The sequence below is a fragment of the Staurois parvus genome, unplaced genomic scaffold (genome assembly GCF_062004578.1).
Source record: "Staurois parvus isolate SC_StPar_1 unplaced genomic scaffold, SC_StPar_1.0 ptg000059l, whole genome shotgun sequence".
NCBI classification, from domain to species: Eukaryota; Metazoa; Chordata; class Amphibia; order Anura; family Ranidae; genus Staurois; species Staurois parvus.
In genome coordinates this window covers 6077478-6101937 of record NW_028317855.1, presented here as the reverse complement: position 1 = coordinate 6101937, position 24460 = coordinate 6077478, and the positions used below count along the sequence as shown (strand labels likewise).

The 24460-nt window shown below is 37.6% G+C and overlaps 1 protein-coding gene across 1 annotated transcript; it reads right to left on the bottom strand.

Moving 5' to 3' along the window:
* Positions 1-495: 495 nt before the first annotated feature.
* TBXT (T-box transcription factor T) lies at positions 496-17502 on the bottom strand. Its single transcript, XM_089668590.1, has 8 exons — positions 17150-17502; positions 13963-14227; positions 12707-12841; positions 11870-11931; positions 9077-9135; positions 7115-7291; positions 4301-4433; positions 496-3517 (listed from the first exon to the last, which is right to left on the bottom strand). The coding sequence occupies exons 1-8, from the start codon at positions 17353-17355 to the stop codon at positions 3250-3252; spliced, it is 1305 nt and encodes a 434-aa protein (XP_089524716.1). The 5' UTR covers positions 17356-17502; the 3' UTR covers positions 496-3249.
* Between the last annotated feature and the right edge of the window lie 6958 nt (positions 17503-24460).

Sequence of the window (24460 nt, the reverse complement as noted above, 5' to 3'; positions counted from 1 at the left end):
TAACATATACGTGCTACTTGAGTCAACAGGGATTCTGCAAACAGCTAACATGAACTGAAATTCCACATTGCTTACTGCCCACAGTACCTAAAGAGAATGTCACCTACAAGGGAGCACTACAGTGTTTCACTAATTAGACAAAGTAACATTTTCTTTTGCTTGGTCTATCTGTATTTTGTTGAGATGTTACAATGTGATAAAACATTCAACCTCGGTGCTGCCACTTTAACTTTTAACAGAACTATTTCAGGACTCTGCAAGTCTTGAAGATTTGAATACCATGGTGTGAAAACTGCTGATTACTCAGCTACTAGAACTTAAAACTTTAGGTGGATTTTTTCATTTGTACTTCTTTAGGTAAAATTTTAAATAAACTATTTAAAAAACAGTTATGTTTCATGAAAGTGAAAAATAATACATATTTCACTTTAAAGACTGGTAAAACATTTAATCTGATTGTCTTTCAGCATATTTTAATATATACAATACATACATCCAAGACACAGAAATCTTACCAAATATAAATAAAAAGTAGCACAGTAAGTTTCACAATAACATAATCACATTGACTCGCATGACAACTCGACATAAACATTAACATGTCATACATAGTCTAAAATTCTCATTTTCCTTAGTACTTTGTTTCCTTTGTACAACATTGAGGGAGATGGTGTTTAAAAAAGCTTTCATTTTTCCTGGGATCAAAAATGATACATTATTATAGTGACTTACTAATGAAAGACGACTGGGACCACATGTGAAATTGTAATCACTTGCTAAGAGATTTATCATTTTAATGACAATTATGGATATTATGGATGCGATTTCTTAAAAATAATTGAGATGATGTAAAGTCAGCTTTACTTGTTTCAGCCAATTAGTTGTTTGTAACAAAAGTTGCAGTCTTTTTTATTCTCAGTCTGACCTGAACACTGGTTTGCTTCACTTAAGTAAGCTCCCCGCATAGATTTCATCCAAGTTAATTGACAAAGAAAACCTAGAAATCATTTTTAGTGCTATATACATAGGTAACAATTTTTTTTTTCTATTAAATAACATGAAAAGAAATTACAATATATAAGACATAAAATAAAAAAAAATGCTAATTATTTTTAAACATCTATAATGCCATCAATAAAGCACATTTGTACTGAACAAAATATGTGGGTTTCTGTGGTTTTTGGTCACTGACTACATTTTGAAATGCCTGACAACCTCTTTTTGAGTCACTGGCCAGAACAAGTATGCAGAAAGTAAAGTCTATCTAAAAGTGCATTTCTGGGCAAGAAAAAAGTAGTGAGCCAACCCAGCCTGAGTTCTCCCCTGTTAGACTATAGAACACCTTCACTGTGGGGTTTATTTACTAAAGCTGGAGAGTGCAAAATCAGGCTCACTTCTGCATAGAAACCAATCAGTTTCCAGGTTTTATTGCCAAAGTTTAATTGAACAAGCTGAAGTTAGAAGCTGATTGGTATCTATGCAGAAGTGAGCCTGATTTTGCACTCTCCAGCTTTAGTAAATCTATCTTTGTATGTTATGGAGCTGAGAAGAGGTTTTCTGCATGCTAGCAAGGGAGTAAAAGGGAGAATCTAGTCAGAGTTGACAACACTGCCTGGAATTTCAATGCAGCAGGGGCAGCAATGTCAGCTCTGGTAGGATCAGCAGATATTTTCCTTTACTTGAAGCCTTTTTAAAGAGAGAAAACACGGAGATGTTTGCATATATTGCACAGATGTACTGCATTTTTTTTCACATTGACATACACTTGAAGTCAGAACATCGGGTCAGTGGTTGAGAAAGTACTGAAGCCATTGTATCAGTTAATTTTTCCAGGCAAACAGCATTTTTGGAAGAAGATGACAACAATTGCAACCCAACAATTCCTTTAACCACTTGCCTACCGGGCAATTATACCCCCTTCCTGCCCAGGCCAATTTTCAGCTTTCAGTGCTGTCACACTTTAAGTGACAATTGCGTGGTCATGCAACACTGTACCCATATGAAATTTGTATAATTTTTTTCACACAAATAGAACTTTCTTTTGGTGGTATTTAATTGCCACTGGGGGTTTTATTTTTTGCACTATAAACAAAAAAAAGAGCAAAAAAAAAAAGTTTTTCTTTGTCTCTATTATAAAATTTAGCAAACAGGTAATTTTTCTCCTTCACTGATGTGTGTTGATGAGGCTGCACTGATAGGCAGCATTGATGGGCACTGATGAGGTGGCATGGATAGGAGGCACTGATAGGCGACATTGACAGGAGGCACTGATGAGATGGCACTGATGATGCTGAACTGATGGGCATTGATGGGTGGCACTGATGGCCAGCACTGATGGGTGGCACTGCTGAGCACAGGTGGATGGCACTGCAGGGCACAGGTGGGTAGCACTGATGGGTACAGATGGGTGGCACTAATGGGCACAGGTGGGCAGCACTGCTGGGCACTGATCATCAGGGCACTGATCATCAGTGCCCTAATGATCAGTGCCGATCACTTCTCTGACAATTGCCGGTTATCGGCAGTACTTTCCTCATGCTGTGAAAGCGTGAGGAAAGTGCAGCCGATAACTGGCAACTGTCATTGGACACAGCTGATAACTTGGTAAAAGGCTGCTGTGATTGGCCGTTTACTGTATCACATGACCAGCCACCATGTCCCAGAACTAGAAAACTGTTGTAGCCATCTTTCGGCTATAGCGCGGTAGGGAAGAGGTTAATCACAGGTTTCTTTTTTCAAAACTCTACTACATCAGTGTTTCACAATTCATTCTGCTTCAGACATGTTAAATAAATATTGGGCATGTTTTATATGTCAATTCAAGCAATGATTTCCAACATAACAAAATAAATACTTTTTACTGCAGTTTGTTGCATTTATCTGTTTTTATAAAAATAGACGAATATAGGTAATTATTACTAAATCCGTAATTATGTTATCGAAAGTATAATTAATCCTGCTAATATGGACCTGAGATTGCTAGTATCATGGTAGTACATTTATATACAATACAATACAATAAGCATACAGGTCCATGGTAAGACACTTCTGTGTTCACCGCCTTTTAAAATGTCAAGTGATAATTCTTTTGTTCAGGTCAATGCTTATTTCAGCATTCTCATGAAACTGATGGAACCACGAAATGTAATTTTTGAGGCATCTGCACCAGGATTCCTCAGTTCTTCTTTTTTATGAAGGGCCCATGCCAGAGTATTTAATTGATTTGTAAGTTTCATTCAAGCCTTTAGCTTACATTGAATTTGGTGTAACTGCTGTCCATGGGGAGGGTAACCTGGAATGATTTGTGACTTCATATGGGTTGTCTGTGATTTCTGTAGTTGGTCCATGATCAAACAGGGGAGATCCTGGGGATGGTGAAGGTACTCCATGTGAAAGAGATGGGTAGTGTGCTGGAGAAGCCCTCAAGTACTGAGATCCTAAGCCATTAGAAATTCCTCCAGATTGAGACACTGGTGTAATGGTGCTGTTGCTCACTGACCACAAACTAGGATACTGACTGTAAAATAAAATATAAAGCATGAGTAAGTGTATCAATCTTATAGGTATGTGCAGTTATGTGTTTTAATTTATAGCTAAGCTAAATCATATAACAGCAATAATATTAAGCATAATAGTCTACTCTTATTTGTATTCATTGACTATGTCTATTTGGTAGATAATAATGATGATGATTATTATCTATAAATGGAGTGCATTATTTGCACTAGTGTTAACTACAGGATAGTTTTAATGTAGAAATATATAGTTCTGATTAGATAAATAGATGGATAGATAGCCAGAAAAACACAGAGACTGATTTACTAAAGCAACAGAGGATCTTCACTGGAAAAATTGTGTGAATATTCTCTTTGTTTATCAAATCAAGTGAAAAGCAAATTTCCAAACACTTTGGATGCCCAGTCATATGCAGATGCTTATCACGTGACTGGACAATTAAAATGAATATTCACAGTTTTTTTCCGTAAAAATTCTCAACTTCTCTAGTAAGGGTGGCTTCACACTGATCTAATGTGCTTTGACCACAGTGTAGTGTACCCAAAGTTTTTGTGGGGGTTAGCTGTGCTTTCCCCATAGACTTCTATTATGTCCTATGGGTTTGCTGCATTTTCTGACAGTGCATCAAAACAGTGGGACATACTAGAAGTCCATGGGAAAATGCAGATAACCTGCATGAAAACCTTGGGTACACTTCACTGCACACTCCCTCTGGCCAAAGAACATTGGGGCAGTGCAAAGCAACCTCACATCAGCATAAGACAGAAATAGATCCATCACTTACCTAGAGTTGCTTGAAGCTCCACTGTTGTGAGTCATTGGTAGCATTCCTGTGTGGGCTGACATTTGGAGGCTGGACCAGTTGTCATGTGACTGGAGCATAGACAGGCAAGTGGTTGAATTATCTGGTATGCTTGCTACAAAACAGAAAAAAAATAAAGTAAATAAATCATATGAACAATACTTATACTTCTATTGTTACTTGGGTAAAAGGTTATGGATATCATCTTGCTCATAAGTTGTTTTTTAAGGGGAACTACAGTGTACTTTCAATAAGTCCATATTCTGAAGTAAATACTGCAATAATTGTAAATGACTTGCGTGGTTGACAGCCTTTTCTAACGGGAGTTGCTGGGAAACTAAAAGACGTAGGGAACCCCTGGGAAACTAGGTTGAAATATGCTGCTTGTGCCATAACATAGTAACATCTGAGTGAGGCTGTTTCTTGTTCCCTTTATTCTCTCTTCACTTTCTATTTCTCTTGTAGACCTCCCTCTCTTTATCTGCTAACTTTATCCCCTATCATGTAAGGAGCCATTAGTGTTATTGCCCTTTTCTGAAAGTTTGAAGTTCATGTACACATAAAAAGCCAATAATTTATTTTTAAAAAGTCTTATTCTCATATTGAGTAAATTATAATAACTAACATTATTCTAGGAATTTGCAAAAGGAAATTCTGTTTCCAGGGGAAATGTATGAATGAATGCACACAATACAAAAAAACTCACAGACGCAAAGTTAATGAAGTATTGAAATATGTTTGTCATACTAAGTTATTGCAACAATGACTGCAAAGGAGACCCTGGTTACTTGGTAAAATCATGGACATGTGCTTTGGGAGCCAAGGTCTTGCAATCTCCCTTCCTTTCCTGATTTTTTAATCTATTAAATAAATTAATTTACAACTTCACTTCTATATGAAGATTAAAGTAGTCTCTACAGATACAGGGTTTTATATACTAAAGCTGGTTCATTCAGAAACTCGTGCACTTCTGCTTTGAAACCAATCAACTTACAGGTTTTATTGCTAAAGCTTAACTGAAAAAGCTGAGGTTAAAAGCTGATTGGCTGAGGTTAAAAGCTGATTGGCACAGGTGCACAAGATTCTGAGAGAACCAGCTTTAGTAAGTTAGGTGTCCGTTTATGACACACAGAATAGCTGAGATTCAGAGGATCACAGCTATTCTCTGGTCATTCACAGTTTATGACACCCAGGAGAATATGTTCAGCCCTTCTCTGGAGATCTGTGTTCTCCCTCCAGATTCTCCAGCCCAGAGCTGGAGAATCGGAGGGACCGAAAACTAAGCAGAGATAATTTACCTCTGTTTAGTAAACTGATCTTTTACTGTAATCTCGTGAGATTATAGTAAAATCAGCCGTTTTCCAGCGTTTGTAGACCGTTCTCCCTTCGTTTGGAGAACTGATCTACATATGCTTCATAAACGGCATTCACAGGAGAACTGTGTTCTCCGAGAATGCCGGAGAACTGAGCAGCGATCTATTACTGCTGGTTCATAAACGGACACCTAAATCCCACAGTTTTTCCCTGCTCCACACAATGGGTGTTGTTTTCAATAGGTTCGCCAACTCATAGCTCCTGATTTACTTAAGTCTGAAGTCAAATGGGCCATGTGACCCTGAGTCTAACTTACAAAGGAAGGAAGTGAACTGAATTCAAATCAACCAAAAATCCACTTTTTTCTTTTCAAATTTTCCTGCAATTGATTTGATTATTTATGTTGTCACATGTTCACTCCAGTTTACTTTACGGATAAGTAAATATTCCCTACAATCATTTAATTTCACTGCACTTCATGTCATTTCCCCAAACTTCACACATATCTAAACACATTTTTCAATTGTAGCATTTCTTCAAACCTTCGTCAAGCACTGACACACATTGGCATCAATCAGATCTCTTTTACATCTTTTATTATATCTAAACTATATTTAAATATATAGTTTTCCTTTGATTGTAGGCAACTAAGGGTTGCTATTCTTTTGCAGCCCAAGAAATGGATGTCTGCATATCAATAATTTACAACCCAATTACAAAAAAGTTGGGACATTGTATATATTTAAAGTCCTTGCAGTTTTATGTTGAGGAACATTATTCTGAAACTGTTTGAGCTTTTCAAAGATTGGTGAAACTCTGTCCATCTTTCCTTCTGAAACACACTGGGGTTTATTTATTAAGCTGGAGAATGAAAAATCAACTTCACTTCTGCATAGGAATCAATCAGCTTGTTCAATTAAGCTTTGGCAATAACACCTGGAAGCTGATTGGCTTCTATGCAGAGGTGAGCCTGATTTTGCACTCTCCATCTTTGGTAAATAAACCCGACTGACTCTCTAAGATCCCCTTTTTATACCCCATCATGTTACTGACCTGATGCCAATTAACCTAATTAGCTGTAGTAACATGTCCTTCCAGCTCTTCCTTGTTTGTACCACTTACTTTGACAGCTTTTCTTTGCTCTGTCCCAACTTTTTTGAGACATTCTGCTCCCATAATTTTCACAATTACCTTATTTTTTTCTTAAAATGATACATATTATTGGTTTAAACATTTGCTATGTTTTCTGTCTTCTATTGTGAATAAAATATGGGTTTATGAGATTTGCTAATCATTGTATTCTGTTTTTATGTAGATTTTCACAATTTTTTTGGAATTGGGGTTATTGGCAGTAAATACTTTGTTTACTCTATAAAGGGCAACCTGGCCAGTATCATTAATTTATGCCTCTGCCTATATACATGACCCAAAATTATTCTAAAGCCTATAGACACAATTCACACATTTAGTGTTGGAACTTACTTGGAGAATTGTTCCTGTGAGAATATGGGCTGGGGTATGGAGTTGCCCGATGATTTCGCAAAGATGAATATCTATCACATCCATGGGAAGAAGAAATAGGTAGTGGTGCTACAAACTGGGAGTGAGGATTAGATGGAGTGCACAGTGATCCGGTTCCAGGAATCAGCCAACTGCCCACTGAAGTAAAAAAACAGAAGTTTGTTGTTTTCCATTTAAATAGATTTGGAATACACTGTACACCTAACTAAATAAACAACTGCTTTAAAACAGATCTAGCTCTGAAAATGACACATAACATTAAACTATACAAGTCTGAACTGCAAAATCATATTAAAAAAAAAAATAAAACTCAGTCTTTTCTTGCTATAATAAACATGGACCCTTGATGACATAAAGCCTAGGCAGCCTAGATGGCAATATCCAAAGCTACCAAAGAACACATAATTAGACTGCGGAGAGTATGTTGCTTTCAATAAACTGGATCTTTTAGAATTGTTGTGCTATTAAAGTATTAGCAAAGCACAGACATGAAGCAAACCTATATGTAACAAGTAAATATGTCCACCCAAATGTAGATCATAACATTCCAGGCTATCCTCAGAATGACTTTTCAAACATGAAGCCATAATAGGAACTTTAAATTATGCAGATCTTATTTTGAGTTAAGTAATTAATTAATTATAATGTCCAGACACAAATGAGTGCCAAAAGCCCCATTTAATAAAAGACACCAAAACTGCAGATTTCACACTCGATTACTTGCATATTGAATTTAGTTTACTGTATATACTCGAGTATAAGCCGAGTTTTTCAGCACATTTTTTGTGCTGAAAAACGGCCCCCTCGGCTTATACTCGAGTCAACGTCTGCAGATGACATGCCGTCCCTGTCATCTGGACACACCCCCGGGATCAATCCTCGCCGGTGATTGGCTGCCGGAACTGTAGCTCAAGAGAGGCACACAGGCGCCCAATCACCGGCGAGGAGGTGGAGCTTGGAGAGGAGGAGCCGAGTGGCACCGCGAAGACCGAGCGAGTAAAGAGGAGGAGAGCGGCCGGAGAAGGAAGACATCTGACCAGTAAGTGTGTACCATGGGAGAGGGAGCGAGCGAGCCCAGGCTGGAGCAGGGGTCACCAACGATGGGGCACTATTCCTCCCCCCACTGACACCAACGATGGGGCACTATTCCTCCCCCCACTGACACCAACGATGGGGCACTATTCCTCCCACACTGACACCAACGATGGGGCACTATTCCTCCCACACTGACACCAATGATGGGGCACTATTCCTCCCCCCACTGACACCAACGATGGGGCACTATTCCTCCCCCCAATGACACCAACGATGGGGCACTATTCCTCCCCCCACTGACACCAACGATGGGGCACTATTCCTCCCCCCACTGACACCAACGATGGGGCACTATTCCTCCCCCCTCGGCTTATACTCGAGTCAATAGTTTTTCCCAGTTTTTTGTGGTAAAATTAGGTACCTCGGCTTATATTCGGGTCGGCTTATACTCGAGTATATACGGTACTCAAAATGAATAGATATGGAGTGACAATAAATGCCAAAATGATATTCTACTGTCATCAATGTCTAATAGTGTCATCAATTTTCTAATCCTCCAGTTTTATAATAGTATTTCCTCTTTTCTGTGAACATGATATTTGACTGCCAAAATAATTTTAAATATATAAATATGGATTTTGTGTCTGAACATGCATGGCTGAACATTTCCAGACACCCCTGACTCCAACTTTATTTTAGGGAAATAATGGTTCATGGATATTAGAAATACTACTACTACTACTACTAATACTACTACTACACTACACTCAAGAAGTAAATATATAAATTTAAATTATCAACCAAACTTTCATGTTCTGTTACAAACATCTCTAATGTTGTTTCTATGTTCACAAAGGACAGTGCAAAAAATAAAACTCACAAACGTACATTGTGAAAAACCTTGCTGATTATCCATTCCTTCTTCCAAAATATCTTTGTTATCATTTCTGTCAAAAACAAAGAACATTTAGTCAGACAGAATACATTATTTACTAGTTTATATCAGTTTTGTAGTGGAAGTGAAGTTCCTGTCCACACCTAATTTATTTCAGTAACCTAATATTAATGGAATTTTGCTAATTTCAGTGAGTCTGTGAGAGCCCATGTGTTCTGTAACAGTGTAGCTCAAAAGTGTACATGGAGAATGGGGGGTACAGATAGTATACCAGGTGAACATTTTTTGTTTTTCTAATATTGCCTTTGAAATCTTCCAGTGCAGACACCTGTTTCAATTAAAATTGGCTAACATTACTTTAAAGAGATCTCTTACTTCCTGTTGTGTCCACATGAAAGAAAGTGTAGGAAAAATTAGCCAATGGGATGCAAATGGCAAAACAAATCTGACATATAACCCTTGCTTATATGAAGAGGAAAAGCAAACAGTTGTGGCTATAGTTATTCTTTGGTTTCTGAAAAAATATGTAGGCGAAAAGAGGGAATTGGATGTAAATACACCTTTTATGGATATAAATACACTTTGTCATAATTTATGTAACAATATTCAGCTGTTCTTGGCACATTAATTGGAACCTTTGAGGCTAGAAATATGGGAGCAGCTGTTGTTAAAAATGTACACAAAATTTACTTTCAATTAAACACAACACCTTTTAGTGGTATTTTGCAATGTTGTGCATTCAATCAAAAGCACAGGATACATAAAATATGTTTAGTTTTTTGTTCACATAAACACCTACCAATATTGCAGGAAAAGAGGGACAGTAAACAAGTATCTTCCCTTCTGAACCATACTAGGCTATATGCCCTCAACATTGGAAAGGTATCATGCGTAGGGGGTTGTCCAGTCCTCCCCACCCCTGCAAGGCACCTTGTCCCAACTGAATGGGAGAAGGGCCTCATCTTCACATCTTGTCCTCCAAAAGGGATCTGCGGGGTGAGGAGACTCTAGAAGCGCCTTTCAAAAAAGGGGGCTCCCAGTTATCCAGCTCCCCCCACACACACATACACATGAATGAGTATGGATTACATAGTACCCCTCATTTACAAAAAATAGGAAAGAGTAAGCAAAAACATCCACACTGTTGAGCAAATCCTTCTTTTTAAGAAAAAAGAAACAATGCCCAAGGTTGCAAATCCAATATCAATCACATTTATTGGCAATATAGATCCACTTCAGTCACGATGACCTGTGTATGATGATGTAGGTCCATGGTCCACCACTTCTCCTGTTACAAATGACAACTACCTGATGCTGCTGGAATATGAAAAATAGTGTTGAGGAGCCTGGGTAACAACATTGATCAAATAGGGTCATGATAATATTTGTCAAAGAGGTTACCCAGGTTCCCTAGTCCGTTGTTTACAATTAGAAGATCATGTGGATCTGTGATTTAGAGATGGTAATGATATCATTTAAAAATGTCTCCCTTTTCTTTAAAATGTCAGCATCTACTAAACATTTTTGTAACGGATAAGTTTCTCACTAAGGCCTCGTTCACATGGGCATACTACAGAATACGCCCATACGACGGCTGTGTTTACCATCATTTGGGATATAGCAACTGCTTACAGCGCTGAGCGAACTATTGGCGCTTTATAAATACTGAATAATAATAATAACTGCTTGGGCACAACTGCTTCTCACAATTTGACATCTGTCTGGGTGCACAGCCCTAAACGCAGATAGGGTGCTTTCAGGGCCCTGCACCCAGAGATGTCATGAGCCAAGAAGGTCACAGATCCTAACAGGGTTCCAGGAAAGAAGGACTTGTTTTGTGTTAACTATTAGTAGTTTTAAATGAAGTGTAAAAATGACTAAAAGGAACAAAGCTTTTCAATACATGTGCTTTCCAAACAAGCCTCTCTAGTCCCCACATTCTGCACAGCATCTGTTTCTCATGATACATTCCAAAGTATTGTGTTTGGGAGTCACCTATAGAGTTTTCAGAATTGCCTTTTGACGACTATTCACATAAACCAAATAGAGTAAATCTGCAGTCAAATTCTTGGAACTTTACACACAAAATGTAAGCATTGCATTTGCCATTAAGATGAACAATAAAGGATGTTTGAAGGGTGGTGGGATGGGAGTCATGGGAAGGATAACCAAGTCAGATGTTTTTGCTGAGAAAATGTGGCTTGTAATGCAAGACTGAAGCCTGATGAACAGTAACATTGTAGTTTCATTACTTAATACAAATGCATACATTTGAATCTATCCATAAAATGTTATACTTTGTGCAAAATAACTTAGATTTTAATGAGCTGTTTTTTGAAATCTGTAAGTTAAAGTGACTTTGTTTAAAAAGAAAAAAAAAGTGTAAAGTGCAGCTGTCTAGGTACCTGCACTTTCTTACAGCAGCCTGTAAGACCCCACAGCATGGAAAGCCAATCTAACTGGCAACTAGGATAGCCTGCCACACAGTGAAGGTCCAATAGGAACATGCTTTCACATTACCAGTAAGTGTCGGATCTTGCCAATCAGAAAGACACAGTATTCAGGAATAGCTGCAGAGCCCACAAGCTGCTACAGATGTGCAAGTTATACTTAAAGAGTAATTTCAAAAATAATTTTTAAAAAAGGTGAAAGTACCATATTTTATTTCCTTTCTTTGTGGTCAAGAGTAAACATTGTAGACGGGAACATGGTAAATGAGATGTATTTCATAGTGCCCATACTCCAGCTCAATCGGCAAAATAAAATGTAGGTACACATTTTTTTACCTTTCTTTAGCATCTAGAAATGCCTTTGCAAATGGGTTGTGCTTAATTTTAAGAGCTGTAATCTGCAGGAAAGAAAAGAAAAAAAAATGTAATGGATATGTCATAATTAAATACCATTTTATTTACAAATTAAAAGATTGATGCATATATTTTAAAATACCAGCACCCCCAATCCTCCATATCATAAAAAATATATGTTTTTTGCTTAGTAGCTTTTCATTGCAAATGTATTCAAGGCCAGTACAGCCTATAATCCATCTCATTCATGTAGTTTTTGCAAACATCATCGGGGGCAAGTGCTAAAGTGAGGTTGGAGATTACCATTATTTCATATGGCAGTTCCTCATATGTTGGCTTAAATGTGCACAATTTTTTTCTTGATGTTGTAATTGCTTCTTAGGCCCTATGCAGAGCATACAAGGAAAAATGCTCTTTACTATTAGATATAGTATAAAGTTATATTATGTTTGCTGTTGCAGAGAATTAGAGGGATAGGGAGAGCTTGTTTTAAAAACAATGCACTCATCCTTGGGGGCGCATTCACACCAGCACCCATGCGGAAGGCATAGCCTTGCATTGGGCCAATGCTGGAAACGGCTGCCCAGGGCAGTGCAAATGCATCTGGTGTGCACAGGCCCTGAATATATGTTTAAACTTTGCAAACACCTAGCTATGTACAGTGAGGCTGAAAAGAAATTGAGAACTTTAACTGAACTTGGATACTCGAAGCAACAACATCTTAACTGAGATTGCTGAAAATATTATCCTTTTAGCAACCCTATTGCCAAATGTGGATCAGAAAGTGTAGGATTGCTGAACTACATGAACTCCACTTACCTCTTCATTCTGATATGCTGTCACAGCTATGAACTGAGTTTCAGGAAAGGAATGACTGGTAATCATCCGTTGGGGTCCACCAACTCTCACTATGTGAATCCTGGGCTCATACTTGTGTAAAGAGTTCAGCATTATCTGAAAGGATTGAGATAATTTCACATTTTCATTAACTATGCAGCAATACATTTATGTATTAACAAAGGGCTGCTACACCCTCAGGGGCTCTTTTACTTATGGAGCACAGAATGTTAACTTGTATTAATTTCAATTATGTGAAAGGTACATTTTTGTTTTTTTTATTCTCCTGCACATTTAAACTGAAAATATGTATTCAGAAAGCTAAAGCCGTACATAGATGGAGCGATTTTCTTTCCTGCAGCCACGGGTCAATTCCCACATCAACACAGTCAGTGTTGATGAGGGAATCCCTTCCTTAGAGCCATTTTGTTCTCCCGGCAGGAACGAGGGAGCAGCCATAATAGTCGCTATAATAGCCACTAGCAATAATTCCATGTAAAATACAACAGGCTGGTTGTACCAAAGTTGATCAATCAATCAATTTGTGTACATTTAGCCTGCCCATACACAGTTCAAACCTCGGTCAGTCCCTGCTGAACCAGCCGAGATTCGAATCTTCTATGGCCGGCTTAAGTGTACCTTTCCACTCTTTTGGTGAGTAAGCCAATGTACTGCATTGCTTGGAAAACTTTGGTATTACTTGTGCTTGCTAAAAGATGAAGCAATTTGCTTTTTTTAAGCTTCTAATATAATGATTGTATAGGCAACACACTTTTATAGTTTTTAATTAGCTGCATATTGTGATATAGGCAGAAATTGCCCACAACTTTTCCCATGCAACTTTTACAACAACAGTCCCACCCAACTTTCTCCCCTCCTGAAAACACATTATGGCGGCACAGTGGCTAAGTGGTTAGCACTTCTGCCTGGCAGTACTAGGGTCGCTGGTTCAAATCCCAACCACAGCACCACCTGCCTGGAGTTTTCATGTTCTCCCTGTGCCTGCATGGGTTTCCTCTGGGTACTCCAGTTTCCTCCTACACGCCAAAGACATGCTGGTAGGTTAATTGGCTCCTGTCTAAATTGGCCCTAGTATATGCATGAATGTGAGTTAGGGATCTTAGATTGTACACCCCTTGAGGGTTAGGGACCGATGTGAATGTACACTATATATGTAAAAAGCACTGCGTAAATTGATGGCGCTATATAAGTACCTGAAATAGAGTGGTTTTTATTACCTGGCCTCCACTGTTCATTTTATTGGTGAGTTTGACTTTGCTGAAAGAAACAGGGTCTTTCATCCAGTGAGCTCCAAAGTTGGGAGAGTCAGGGTGAATATAAACACAGCTGGGAGCCTGAGGCTCTGGTTTTCCTCCTGGCACCCATTCTCCATTCACATACTTCCATCGGTGGTTGTCTGCTGCTACGAAATCAAGCAGGAAAGTATACATAGCATTTGGGTCCAAGCCAGAAACACTCACTTTCAACACAGGAAACATTCGCCTGAAAAAAAAAGGAAAATAGTTGCTTCTGAAAATTAATAAAAAACAAAAGGTCTGTAAAGCAATAACAAAGCTGTATATAATGTCAAAGCACAAAGAAAAATCATGAAAGGTCATACAAAGATATACAACATAAATGTATTGCTACTTTAACCTATGATATAGACCTAAAATCATTAACATCAAGCATCAATCCCAATACTCAGCGGATCACAGAGAGGGTACATAATGGGGAAGATTTACTAAAACTGGAGAGTGCAAAATCTGGTGCAGCTCTGCATGGAAGCCAAACAGCTTCCCACCTTTTTTTTGTGTCAAAGTTTAATCGATCAAACTGAAGTTGAAGCTGATAGGCTACCATGCACAACTGTATCATGTTTTGCACTCTCCAATTTTAGTAACTCAACCCCAATGTGACCTTGTCTTACAAGGAAAATGTAATTTTTTGGGAACAGAATTAAATCTTGTTTTGAATGATTTTGTTTAATTTTCATATTTGGTAATTTACTTCTAAGCATTCAATATGTTAGCCTTTGAAATGTATAATTACCATAAGTTAATATATTATTACCAGAACACTTTGTTAACATTTAATCTGATGTATCACTGCAATTTTAAAATAAATAATTTAAATATATTTAAAAGTGTTTTATTTTTGTAAGATGGACACTTTCTACTAATAATAATTCCAGCTATATAATATATGTATTATTAAATTTGAGAATTGACGTAGTAATTTGGACTTTATTTACAGGTGTTATTACAATTTGTATCTGAAAATGTACAGTTGCTTTCAATGTATTCTTGTCTGTAGAGTTAAGATAAAGTCTTTAGGAAATTATCTATAATGAACAAATCTTCATCAGTGTTTGTGTTAATTGATCAGCCATACTAGGCTGCATCCCCGAAACAGACAACTGATCTCCCATGAGCACACACTAATACCTGTATATAAAAAAAAGAATCATATACCCAGCAAAAGAGGCAAATCACTGCTCAACCTAATGGGCAGTGTGTGAGCTAGACTTTAGTAAATTAGGCCTTGTGTCTTTTTATCAAAAGACAAATAAAGTGATTCAAAAGGTAGTGTTAGAAAGGAAATGAACTATCCTCCTTGTTTATTACCTTTCAACTCAGTGCCTTCTTTTGTCTTTAATTTAAGGTCAAAGAGCTCATCTACTAAGAAGCAGCTTTAATTACTTTGCTACTGAAGCCACATGATTCATCCATGCAATGACCTCTTAATATACATTTATAGAGATTCCAGTTGTATACAGTACACACGTTATCTCAATCTACAAAGATACAGATGTATCAGATTGTCTATCCTGTGTGCACTGTAGCACTGTGCATTTTTGTGGACTTGTCTTGAACTTCCTTAACAGTCAATGAACTTGATATACTACAGAGGGAGAGAATGTTTATATATCAAAAACTTTTGTGAATAAAGCTATGTGTTATCTTTGATTATCCAATCATGTCAAAGGGGAATTTAAAACAAATATTTCCCCTGCACGTGATTGATCTTGATGGATTTTGTCTTGCACATGACTTGATAATCGAAGTTACTACAGTTTCACTTTCTTCACTAAGCTAATTGAAAATTCTCTACTCCTTTATTATTTTAACTAAAGTGCACTCTCATTTTAGAAACACATGTAAATAAACATTATAAGCATTGATTTTGTTAAAAAATGCATTGATATTTGGGTCACATTTGTTGTGGTGCATTAATTTATATGCTGTAAGCCATACAGTTTTCTATTATCCAGTACAAGAGAATAAATTGCACAGAAATTGAAATGCAGAAGCAACTTTTTTTTTGTTAAAACGATCTTGAAAATCGACTGTACAATATATATTTAAAGCACTGCATAAGTTGTCTGCGCTGTATAAGTGCCTGTAAGTATAAGTGCAATACTTTTTATAGCAATATAAAGGTGTGAACTATTCACTTTGTCTTGCCTTGTGTTGGACTATACTGGGTAAGTCTGCCCAGGGCAGCCCCAGCATGCCTAGTGTGACTGAGCACTAAGTATTGTAAAAATGCATGTTTTTACAGGCTTTCTAGAACAACTTAATGTGTGCATGCCCTAAATGTGTATTCTTATACATAAGGTAGGGGTTTTATGCATCCATGGGATAATTTGCCAAGCACCTCAAAGCTTGCTAGAGCAGTTTATCTATGTGATATGGTGTAGATCAGGCTGACACAATGGGTGTTATTTACTAAAAATGGAGAGTGCAAAATCTGGTGCAAGTCTGCATGGAAACCAATCAGAGTCCAGGTTTTATTGCCAAAGCTTTATTGAACAAGCCGAGGTTAGAAACTGATTGGCTACCTTGCACAGCAGCACCACAGCAGCAACCAGTGTTCCAGTTTTAGTAAATCAACCCCAATGAGGCTGATTTACTAAAGATGTTGGGAATGTTCATTCAATAACCTGAGTGAAGTATAACTTTATTTATCTAATCATGTGATAAAGTAAATTTCTGTTTATTTCATTGGGACATGATTGGGTATTTAATGTGAACACTGCTACAATTGAGTGAATACTCTCAACTCCTTTAGTAAATCAGCTTTAATGCAGCAATCACGTTGGAATCAACAATGTATTAATCTTCATTGTGTAGTTGCTGCATAGAGCTTATAATATTCTGTAACAGCTGTTAAATTATCAGATCCTTTTGACATTAGGCATTAAACAAAGCATTTCATTGAACGTCTTTGCTATTTTCCTAAAACGGTTGATTTGAAGGAAAATAAGAATATTTTTCTAAAAGGGATTATCTTAACATCAGTAATTGTAATAAATATTGTAAGAAACTTCCAAAAAATGAATAGCATATCCGATGTTCAAAAAAATTGGAGGAACTTCCAGGCTCAAGAAAAAAACTTCTGACTATATAATCTTTCTCCTACCTTCCATTTTTAGTGACAATCATCTCATTGGTGAGCTCCTTGAATCTCAGCCACAGTTCCTGGTCCTCCAGAGTAACTTTAAGATCTCTTTCTGTGGGATCTCCCTTTTCACTGCCAGCTTGAAGTTCATTTTCCACAGCACTAAGAAGATGATCTACTCGGTACTGCAAGTTCTTTCCACAGCTATCTGTTGCACTTAAGCTCATCCCTCCAATTGTGCTCCTTCAACACAAGTAAATAACTTCAGCAGATCCAATGGAGATATAGAAGTGTTATCAGGATTTTGTCAAATATGTGTGATCAGTAGTTAATATCTGGCAATAGTAAATCCGGAGATAATGACTTGTGTCAGCTTGAAGTTTAACTAAACAGGATTTCATTACTTTACTTTCCATTAAATAGGCAGGGCTTTAGTTTGATGACATCACTAGCAGGGTAAGAAGTTTGCTGATTGGCTAGAGTACCCTTTGATGTTTGTCAATAAGCCCTTTGATTGGTCTGCCGTGCACACTGTGATAATCTTCTGAAGTTAATTGCAAGTCAGAGGACTTTATGCAAATCTCCAAATGTTTGCACCTTTATCAAAGAGCTCTGGTGCAGTGAGGAAATGGTGTGTCAGGCCAAATAACCTGTCTTCAATTAAGCAGGGGTGACACCTGGTCAAATTTTAATTTTAAATCCCTTTTCCTGAGAGTGAGGGAGTTTTACCAAAACTATACAGAATTTAAATTTTAAAGTGAATCTTTAATATCTAATGCCACTTTCTGGGTCAGGTTGAAGAACCACAATTGTTAAGTTACCTTTAAAATTCATGCTGAAGTCAAATAGCATGCTGCTTAATACATTTGATATCTTTGCAGCTGCATAGAGACATGCTTGTGAACTTCAGTACAATATTTACTATAGTTATGCCCACAGTGATTGCTATTATAATATTGGTATTGATTGATTTAGCAAAAAATATTATTAGTTGTGTGCATTCTTGGAAAGGTTATATATTTTATTTAAAATCTGATAAATAAAATATAGTAATAATTATAAATTACATACCTGTATATGAATAATTTGAGACACAATAGGACGAGGTGCCTACAACCCACCCCGGGAACCCCTTCATCCCCCTCTGTACCCCCTAAAATATACTTACAATCATTTATACAATGTCACATTTGTAATGCCCCAAACTACTGTAACCTTACCAATATATGAATGTACTTCTGTCCCTAGAAACATAAGTAAAAATGTTAAAAAGAAAAAATAAATCACAACTAGCTGATTTTATCGTTGAATATGCTCACATTACAAAAAAAGCAATATATTAGGGTGGTTAATTTCAACCTCACAAAGCTAGCTAATGCAATGTAAGAGAAAGTGCTTGTATGTACACTAACTCTATTCACGCCCATCTCTCATAATTGTGTGTAAAAGTAGACTTGCTGACAGTGTCTCTGCTGTATGTTGTGGGGGGTGCTTTATTACTTTCTGTGAGAATCTGTGAATGGCAAGAGAAAGGTGACAATGGACAGGAAACTGTTCAATGGGATCTCTTTAAACATTCCCAGCCTCTTTAGACACATGCTGGAGATAAAAAGAAGTAGTGTAAAAGCTATGATTTTGTTTTCCATGTTAACTACTACTAAGGAGCTGCAATAATAAACTATGTACTGTATACAGTATACTGGACACATGAACTGTACTAGATTCATGTATGTTGCCTGTGTATATGTATATTCTATATGAGGTTTGTTTACTACAGAGAGAATGTTCAAAAAGCATAGTAAATGTACAGTTTAAAAGTGTGTTCACTGTTTCTGGTGTGACAGTGGACAGCTGCCTTTAGTTGTTATAGTCAGAGTTACATTACTGTTATTGTAACTTATGTGCCATTGATAGCCCTGCGTGGGCGTACCTTTTGCCTTGTTGGCGTTAGAGCACTGTTTTCTCTATTTTGTTTTTTTTTATCGGTGCAATTGATAGCCCCTGTGTGGGCGTGTTTTGTTGCCTCTGTTTTATACTGTTTAAAATTAATAAAAACCATTGAATATAAAAAAGTCTGTTCACATATGAGTAAGGTGAATTTGTAGAGGATGTTCATTTAACAAAGCAAATGTCAGTCAATAAGGTGAAGCTGTGCATGCTTTGAATACACATTCTTCTGTTAGCAAATATTCTGTTTATTTTTTATTCTCCTTTTACATGATTGGGTATTGAAAGTGAACACAGGTTTACTTTATATGCTAACATTCACTTTGCTAGGTGAACAATCTCTACTCCTTTAATAAATTAACCTGCTTGAGTAGAATATCTTTACTTTCACAGAATTGGATGTTTGAAGTGAACACATGTTCACCTTATTTGCTAAGCTAGGCAAATATTCACTTTGCAAAGTAAGGATTCTGTAGACCTTTAGTATATAGGTACTGTATATATCCATCTACTGTATATGGATATATTTAGTTTCATTAATGTTATTGGCTTGGATAGTTTTCATTGTTATTTTAACCATTTCAATAGCGGACACTTTCACTCTCTTCCCGCCCAGATCAATTGTCAGGTTTCAGCGCTGTCACACTTTGAATGAAAATTACTCTGTCATGCAAAACTGTGTCCAAATGAAATTAGTACAGTTTTCTTTAGGTGGTATTTTGTTTATTTATTTTAGGTACTTATATAGTGCTGTCAATTTATTTATTTCAGGTACTTATATAGCGCTGTCAATTTACACAGAGCTTTACATACATATATTGTACATTCACATCAGTCCCTAACCCTCAAGGAGCATACAAACTTACATTCATACAAACACATACTAGGGCCAATTTAGACAGGATCCAGTTAACCTACCAGCATGTCTTTGGAGTGTGGGAAGAAACTGGAGGAAACCCACGCAGGCACAGGGAGAACATGCAAACTCCAGGCAGGTGGTGCTGTGGTTGGGAATTGAACCAACGACGCTAGTACTTCCAGGCGGAAATGCTAACCATTTAGCCATTGTGCTGCCCAATTACTCATGGGTTTTTTTACTATACAAATGAAAAAATAATGAACATTTAAAATACCAAAACGTTGTTTGTTTCTGTTATAAAAGTTTACAAACAAATAATATTTCTTCTTAAAATAAGGCCAAAATATATTCTGCTACATTTCTTTGGTAAAATTAATCCAAATCAGTGTATAATATTTAGCCTGTAGGAAAGTATGGAATCTATAAACTATGGTATAAATATTTGAAAATTGATCAATCCTTATGTACTGACTGTCTATTTTATTTATTGAGGCCCTCAAATGCCAGGACAGCACAAATACCCCCCAAATGACCCCTTTTTGGAAAAAGCAGACAGCCCATGGTATTTAGATAGAGGTATGGAGAGTTTTTTGGTGTTGTAGTTTTTTTGTCACAATTTTTTGGAAACTGAAGAAATCAGAAAAATAAAACATATTTTTTACATACTGTCACCAGAGCAGTACAGCATCATCATACTGAGTGGTGACAGTATGTAAAAAAAAAACCCAAAACATTTTTTTTTTCACAATTTGTTTTATATACTGTGACCGGAGTAGTGCAATGTTACCATAGTGACACTGTACACTCTGGGGAAATGATGAAGATTTTTTTTGATTGCATATAACAGTGATAATGACATCCATTCATTCATAGCCTTTCATTGTGTACTATTGTGATAGCTGTGATTAGCCACATCTATCACATGGTATAGATGCACTGTGATTAGCTCTGTCTGTACCATGTGATCACTGCGATCATCACAATAGTACACAATGAATGGCTATGAATGAAATCTATTCATTGTGTACAGCTGTCATGCAACTGCTGTGATTGGGGATGGAAATAAAACAACTTCACCGGACACCGCAGGTGAAAGATCAAACTGCAGTATGGCCGCTAGGGTGCATTGCTAGGAGGACATCATATGATGTCCACACAGAATAGCAGTGCTCCTGCTCGGCCGGCATTTCTCTTTAAGTCATGCAGGAGGTGGTTAATAATATATGCACATACTGCAGGTTCATTTAACCACTAGCCTACAGGGCACTTATACCCCCTTCGTGTCCAGGCCAGTTTTCAGCTTTCAGCGCTGTCGCACTTTGAATGACAATTGTGCGGTCATGCAACACTGTACCTATATGAATTTTTTTTCACACACATAGAGCTTTCTTTTGGTGGTATTTAATCGCCACTGGGTTTTGAATTTTTTTGCACTATAAACAAAAAAAGAGCAAAAAGTTTGAAGAAAAAAAAGTTGCGTGTGAACATTGTTTATTAACCTAGGCAAGTAGATAGATATATACAACCCCCCCTTGGTACACATCAAATGTACCAGTAGTGTCCAGCACATTGTGACGTGCAACTTATGCATGCAAAATGTCAATATGGCTTTTGAAAATTTTTATGATCCAAATATGTCTCTGTAACACTCCCTCCCCCAAACAAAAAAGAATTTTAATGTATGCTTTGCCATCATGTTTAATTTGCCCCTAGCTTTGTGAGTTTATCCAGAAACTGCATGTCAAGTCAATGCAATCTGGATTTACTTTTCTTTTTTTTCTTTTTTTTTGGGGGGGGTCATTGTGTTGTCATAGCATAGTAGCGAAGAAGGGCCTAGTTTGGAATGTTTTATATCACGTGAGCGTACATCATTCTGTTAAGGCATTCCTAATATCCTGCTTATTACCCCTCACACATTCACATATTTAAATCACTACTTCCTACTTGGTTTATCAACCATATCAACCATTGTCCATGACACTTGCCAGGCAATATGAGAGAAGCTAGGTCCAATTATGATGCCAGTTCCTGATACTCATATGTGGGAGGAAATCTCAAATGCATTTATGCATAAGACCTAATTCTCAGACTGCGTTGGAGCCCTGGTTGGCAAACATGTGCGCATTCAAATGTCTCCTGGATCAGACTCCAGGTATTTTAATTACAAGAAATATTTCTCGTTGGTCCTCATGGCAATCTATGACAGTAATTACAAATTTGTTGCAGTGGACATAGAGGCATATGGCAGCACAACTGACTCCGAAGTATTTAGGGCATCCAGAATGAGGAGAAGACTTCTAGAGGGCTGGGTGAATCTACCTGCTGACAAATGCTTGCCTGGAACTGATGGATCTGATATGCCTCATGTCTTCATGGCTGATGAGGCTTTTGCACTGTCAAGGCATCTTCTCAGGCCATATGAAAGGCACAATCTGAATGACAAGAAGAGAGTCTTCAACTATCGACTCAGTAGAGTTAGGTGGCTAATAGAATGCACGTTTGTTATTTTGACCAGCAAATGGCGCATTTTCCACAGTGTCATACAACTTAGCCTGAAGAATGCCGAATGTGTGATACAAGCATGCTGTGTACTACACAACATGATCTGTGAGCAGGAAGGCATCAGTATGGAAGTGGAAGATGAGACACATTTGCCCTCTGTCCATTATTTTGGACTGCGACCAAACAACACCGATCTTGCCATACGTGACACTTACGCAGACTATTTCATGTCCCCTGACAGATAAGTTCCATGGCAGTATGCACATATGTAAATAGTCCCAACATTGCTAATTACTGGCCTGATCACCATGGCATCCTTCTGTTCAAATTATTATTTCTGTACTATAGATTTACAAAAATAAATGAAATAATTGCACATTAGCAGGCAATCAATCTTTTTTATTACTGTCAATATAATTGACCACAACATGTTTTATTTGCAGATAGAGCATGTGCTTCACAAATCATGCACTTAAAACAAATGCAGAAAAACAATACTGCAGATAAACAGGTACAACGTGCCAGAGGCATTGTCACATCCCCAAGTATCAGCTGATACTCGAGAAGAGAACAATGCAGATAAACAGGTACAACATGCAGAAGATGGTCTCATCTGTGTTTCACCTCAGAACTGTCACTATAAGGTATAATCAAAGGTGAAATTTTTTGTTAATTTTTGGATAGACTGGAAATGGATCTGAACACTTGTCAGCTTTTTATTGTGGTCTGTGTCTCTGAGCCTCTGTAGTTGTCATATTTCCCATAATCATTGACAGCGGAAGAGATAGATCCAGAACATTTTGCGTAGTCCCCAGAAAAGTGGGTAACTTTATCAATGTGGAAATTAGTTTTGGTGACATGGGGGTCACCAAGGAAATCCCTTCAATTGCTGTGATGTTATCTCACTTGCTGTTTGGCTATGGAACATGAAGTGAAGGTACATCTCCTACACGGGACACAGATGGGGAAAAAAATGACAGGGGTTATAGCCCTTTATTATTCTATCCAAAAATACATAACTATAAACCTCTTACTATAGTTTACTCTAAAGATTCTGAAAAAAAGGACTGGGGGAACAAGAATACTGGGTGGTTGTTTGTGAGGAACTGCCATAGGAGTGTGATTAAGACCTTGCGGATTCATATGAGTTGGAGGTGTTATTATGAGTGAACAGAGGCACTTGGGATGGCGGTAATGTATTTGGGGAAGTGCTTGTTGGTGTGCGTTGGTGTTGCTGCATAGGATTGTGATGGGGGTACTGCTGCTGAGCATATACCTGCTGAGGATATGTGCTGGTACATCTGATGGATAACATTGCGATGGCCGCTGCTGATGACTTACATAATAAGTTGGCATTGGATCTCCAGCCATTGCAGCTTTAATACATAATCCTGCAAAGCTAAATATAGCCATTTGAACCTCCATTTGTTTTAAGGGGGTGTTTGAGTAAGATGATGGTACATGTTTCGAAGAAATGTAGCATCTTGATTGGCTGGATCACTAAACAGATCCACAGAGTTGCCCTCCATGAAGAACATCTTTGCTGCTTCCATGTCAGGCTTGGCTTGCCCTCTAGGACGTCGGATTATTCTGGAACTGGTGCTTCTAGGACTATTCTGTAGGGTATGAAAATATTATTTAGAACACTTGCATTTTTTAACATTGTTGAACTGGGCCTTTGTTGTGGAATATTTACCAGCACATATTGTCTGTCTTGACTGGTTGCTCTTTCCTGCTGTGGGGACAGTTGGGAAGCTGTAGTTTGATCTGTACTCTGCTCAGGTGCTACATGTTCCATCTATGCCTGCGGCTCGGCATCAGTGTCCTCAGAGGACATTTCTCCCCCCTCCTCCTGCTCATCAGAAATGTTGGAGCTGGTACAGCAATAATAGGAGTGGATCATTACGTATAGTTTATTCAATGTAATATTGGGGACATCAAGCTATTACAGATAGTTTGTTACTCACAGTGTTAAGTCCATCACATTTCCTAAGAAGTCCAACATTTCAAAGAAAGGGCTTTTC

Excerpts from the sequence above, each read along its gene's own strand:
- TBXT (XM_089668590.1), bottom strand. The coding sequence starts at position 17,355 with ATGAGCTTAAGTGCAACAGATAGCTGTGGAAAGAACTTGCAGTACCGA. Across the intron at positions 14,228-17,149 it reads ATTGTCACTAAAAATGGAAG|GCGAATGTTTCCTGTGTTGA; the intron begins GTAGGAGAAAGA and ends TTTTTTTTTCAG. Across the intron at positions 12,842-13,962 it reads AAATGAACAGTGGAGGCCAG|ATAATGCTGAACTCTTTACA; the intron begins GTAATAAAAACC and ends CAATCCTTTCAG.